Source organism: Gobio gobio (genome assembly GCF_949357685.1).
Source record: "Gobio gobio genome assembly, chromosome: 24".
Lineage (NCBI taxonomy): Eukaryota > Metazoa > Chordata > Actinopteri > Cypriniformes > Gobionidae > Gobio > Gobio gobio.
The window spans coordinates 35,670,914-35,674,546 of NC_137120.1; the positions used below are offsets into that span (position 1 = coordinate 35,670,914).

At 39.9% G+C, this 3,633-nt stretch overlaps 1 protein-coding gene across 1 annotated transcript; it reads right to left on the reverse strand.

Moving 5' to 3' along the window:
• On the reverse strand, positions 1-2,862 carry klf2a (Kruppel like factor 2a). The gene is made up of 3 exons (XM_079808420.1): positions 2,389-2,862; positions 837-1,731; positions 1-733 (listed from the first exon to the last, which is right to left on the reverse strand). Exons 1-3 carry the CDS (start codon positions 2,458-2,460, stop codon positions 558-560), a joined length of 1,143 nt encoding a protein of 380 aa, XP_079664546.1. The 5' UTR covers positions 2,461-2,862; the 3' UTR covers positions 1-557.
• Positions 2,863-3,633: the final 771 nt, after the last annotated feature.

The following is a 3,633-nucleotide window of genomic DNA, read 5'->3' on the forward strand; positions in this document are numbered from 1 at the left end:
CCTGATTTTTAAATGTTTATGTCGATAAATGCACAAATTACTTCAAACATTCAGTTAACGCCCTCTTGTTAACTTTTAAGGCAGTTTTGAAAGAAGAAAACATTGTCTTACAAAGCTTATTTAGTTTCTTGAAACAATAGCATACTTTTTTTTTTTAAATGCCAAGAGTATTTATGGCACTCGTGAGATGTATACATGAATTAAAAGGCACTGTGGTGATGTCCATAGTACATCATGTTAACTTAAACACATTTTACTGTCTGATTCCAGTTCCGTCTTGAGGTTTAGGTCCAGCCTAACATGAGTCGAACTTGTTTGGCATTTGTCAAGCTCTTTGGAAAATAGCAAATATATTTAGTTTCTTAAAAAAAAAATCTGTAAAGAAATGAAGTGTAGAACCAGCTACAAGACTTGTGGAGGATTCAGCAATAGGTCAAGTCAGTTCATGTTTCCTCTTTTGTCATACTTTAAATAGGGGGTACAGACAAAATGCTTGCTTTGAACATCCATGATGTTCATTGTTCAGTGCGTTTAGTCCAAATATTCAGAGTCCGCTCCTACATGTGGCGTTTCATATGGAGGGCGAGATGGTCGGACCGGGAGAAGGCGCGCTCGCACAGATGGCACTGGAAGGGTCGGTGTCCGGTGTGCTTGCGGAAGTGACGGGTCAGTTCATCGGAACGGGCAAACTTCCAGCCACAGCCTTCCCAGCTGCAGTGGTAGGGCTTCTCGCCTAGCGAAAGAGAAGAAAAAACATGTTAATATTTATCCGTTTTCAGCAATCGATTATCGTCATGACATTTCAAAGTGCTCAGTCAACTGTGATGTTTGTTTACCTGTATGCGTTCTGTGATGCGCCTTCAAGTGGGAACTTTTGGTGTAGGTTTTGCCGCATCCAGAAAAAGTGCAAGTGTGAGTCGCCGTCCGTTTCCTCGGCCAGGTGCGACGCCCCCTCTTTGGTTTGGCGTCCATCTCCAGAGGAGATGAGGGCGGTGTCAGAAGTACTCTTTGGTTGGCGTTGGGCATCCCGAGCCCGTCGTCGCACACGCTGAAGTGATGTGCATTCGGGTAAGGCAGCTGCATCTGTGGTGGGGCGGCATGGGGAAACCCCGTGTTGCCTTGGTAAGCCTGCGTGAACGTCATCGCATGGCACATCTGTGACTGACAGTCTGTGTTGATGAGCTCCGCGGGGCTCTGCGGTGGGGTCATGCTGCCTGCCCCCTGGGGTGAGTTGGCCAGTCTTGGCTGCTCGTAGGACCTCATGCATGCACCGTTGCCCTCCTGTTTGACTTTAGGAACCATTCCTCGTACAGGTCCATAACTGTCCATGCAGGGCTCCACTTTGATACAGTCTGAAATGTCCTGATTGGGGAAGACAGACCTGACCAGGAATCTTCCCTGGGTGCTGTTGGGCAGAGATTGCTGGCAGTAGGTGTCTACATCGGATTGCAGAAGCTCTGCCATGAGGCTGGTGGTATACGGCGGAGGTGACGCGTTGATATCAGGCACTGAGTATGCGGTCGGGTTGTACATGTTTCTAGACTCTTGCATTCTGAAATCGCTTCCCATACCGAGTCCGAAATGATCAGAACCCGCAGTGTTGGCCAGAATAAACTCCAGATCCAGATATTTATCGAGATCTTCGTCGTCTGTTGCTCTGAGGTTGTCCATGTTTGATATGTCAGCTATGCAGCTGAGATGCATGGACCTGTCCAGTTCATCCTTCCACCTCTGCAATGGAACAAATTGATTAAACTTACTTTGAGATTTGAAGAGCCAGAATGCACAAAATAGTTCTAGTATCATTACTGTGCTAAATTTTTAAATGCGGTTGAAGTCCATCTGGCAAATCTCAAGTCTTATAGTACTTTAAACAAAACATGAACGGTTTTCTTATACATTGTGATGTAAATATAATACAACGTGATAAATGATGACAATTATAATACAACAATCGAGCAGCTGTTGCTATGGTTACGTCAAGAGCGAACGCGATTTATTTTTGCGAGCATACCCACATGGAAAAATACTATAGTATATTATAGTAAAATTACTCTAGTAAATACTATAGTGTTTTTGAACCAGGTACTACAGTAAATTGTAGTATATTATAGCATTTACTACACTTTGTTAATTTACTGTAGTATATTTACTATAGTACGGTTTAAAAACACTAGTATTTAGGCTACTAGAGTAATTTTACTATAATATACTATAGTATTTTTTCATGTGGGTATTGCAATATAACTTTAGTAGTTCGTGAAATTGTTTGTAAAAGCTGTTAAAATGTGTGTATACATACGTGTATGTACAAATAACTGCATATGGGAGTGAAGAACTAGCTACATAATCATAATAATGATGTGAAATGGAAAAAGAAATACTCACGTTTTCCCAGCATTTTTCCTTCTGTGCTGAAAATGTGGAAATAGACGGTAAAATTGTTCCACTCAAAGCCATTTCCAGTCGTTCCAGTCAAATAAAAAGCTTCAAAATCGGGGACCAGTTGCAATCCCTCCAAGAAACTTTGGTTGTAGTGCACTACAACTCGGTTTCTGCTCTTACACTCTTGTTTCACACTCATGCAGCAAGTATGAGTGGTAGAAGACCTTATCTTATAAATATCACGGCAGTAGAAGCTGGACCAATTGTACGAAGCGGAGGAAATACGCACTATCCGTCCCTAATTTTAGCCTCGCTATATAGCTGCTGCTCTCCGGCTTGTGCGCCTTTCGTCTTGGATGGTGAGAGCGCACGGGCTCCTTCTTTAAATCACCGGAGTCTCTCCACGCCCCCTCGGTAAAAACGAGTTAAACGAGTACAACATGATGATCCCTCCTCTTCTCTCTCTCTCTCTCTTACCTTTGGGGAGAAAAGAAGCAGAATGGGAGAAAAAATACACATCATTAACACGTTTAAAGATGAAAAGTGTCGATACCAATTGCGCGCGCCACTGTGAGCCCTCGAGACACGTAGGATAAAACAAAGGGGATTATGACCTCGGGCATTATTGCATTTTAATAATGCAAAATTTGCTGGCTCAAGAGCAGATAAAATGAACCCATTTAGCCCCAGTTTTTTTTTTTTTTTCCACGTAAGTGAACACATGTATTTAACTCTATACATTTCCCAAATCAAGTTAGTAAAAGTATGCGTTTTATGTTCGTGAAGTAACATTAACATTTTTAACAAGCAATTGTTCGGTTTAATTTTGTATATTTTATGACATCATAAATAATAAAGACATTTATGTTTACTTTGAAATCTGCAGTTTGATGTTGTAAACCAATCAGTTACTTATTCAAAATGGGGGTCTTTGTTTTCCTACTTCTAACAAATGTAACCACTGACAGTATTGTGATAATGATTTACATAGCCTATATATATATATATATATATATATATATATATATATATATATATATATATATATATATATATATATATATATATATATATATATATATATATCTAGAAGAAGAGCTATTAAAAGAGACTTTAAATGTGAAAAAAAAAATATATATATTAACATGAGCCTTGTAAAAATGTTCACATGAAGTCAACACAAGTATGCCCTTTCATTTATAGTTATTTTAGACGCGTTAAACTCCATTTTGTTCACAAATGTAAGCT

Bases quoted from the DNA above. Each gene is read 5' to 3' on its own strand.
- klf2a (XM_079808420.1), bottom strand. From the start codon at position 2,460: ATGGCTTTGAGTGGAACAATTTTACCGTCTATTTCCACATTTTCAGCA. The intron at 1,732-2,388 runs GTGAGTATTTCT...GTTCCATTGCAG, and splicing joins AGGAAAAATGCTGGGAAAAC to AGGTGGAAGGATGAACTGGA. The intron at 734-836 runs GTAAACAAACAT...CTCTTTCGCTAG, and splicing joins GCATCACAGAACGCATACAG to GCGAGAAGCCCTACCACTGC.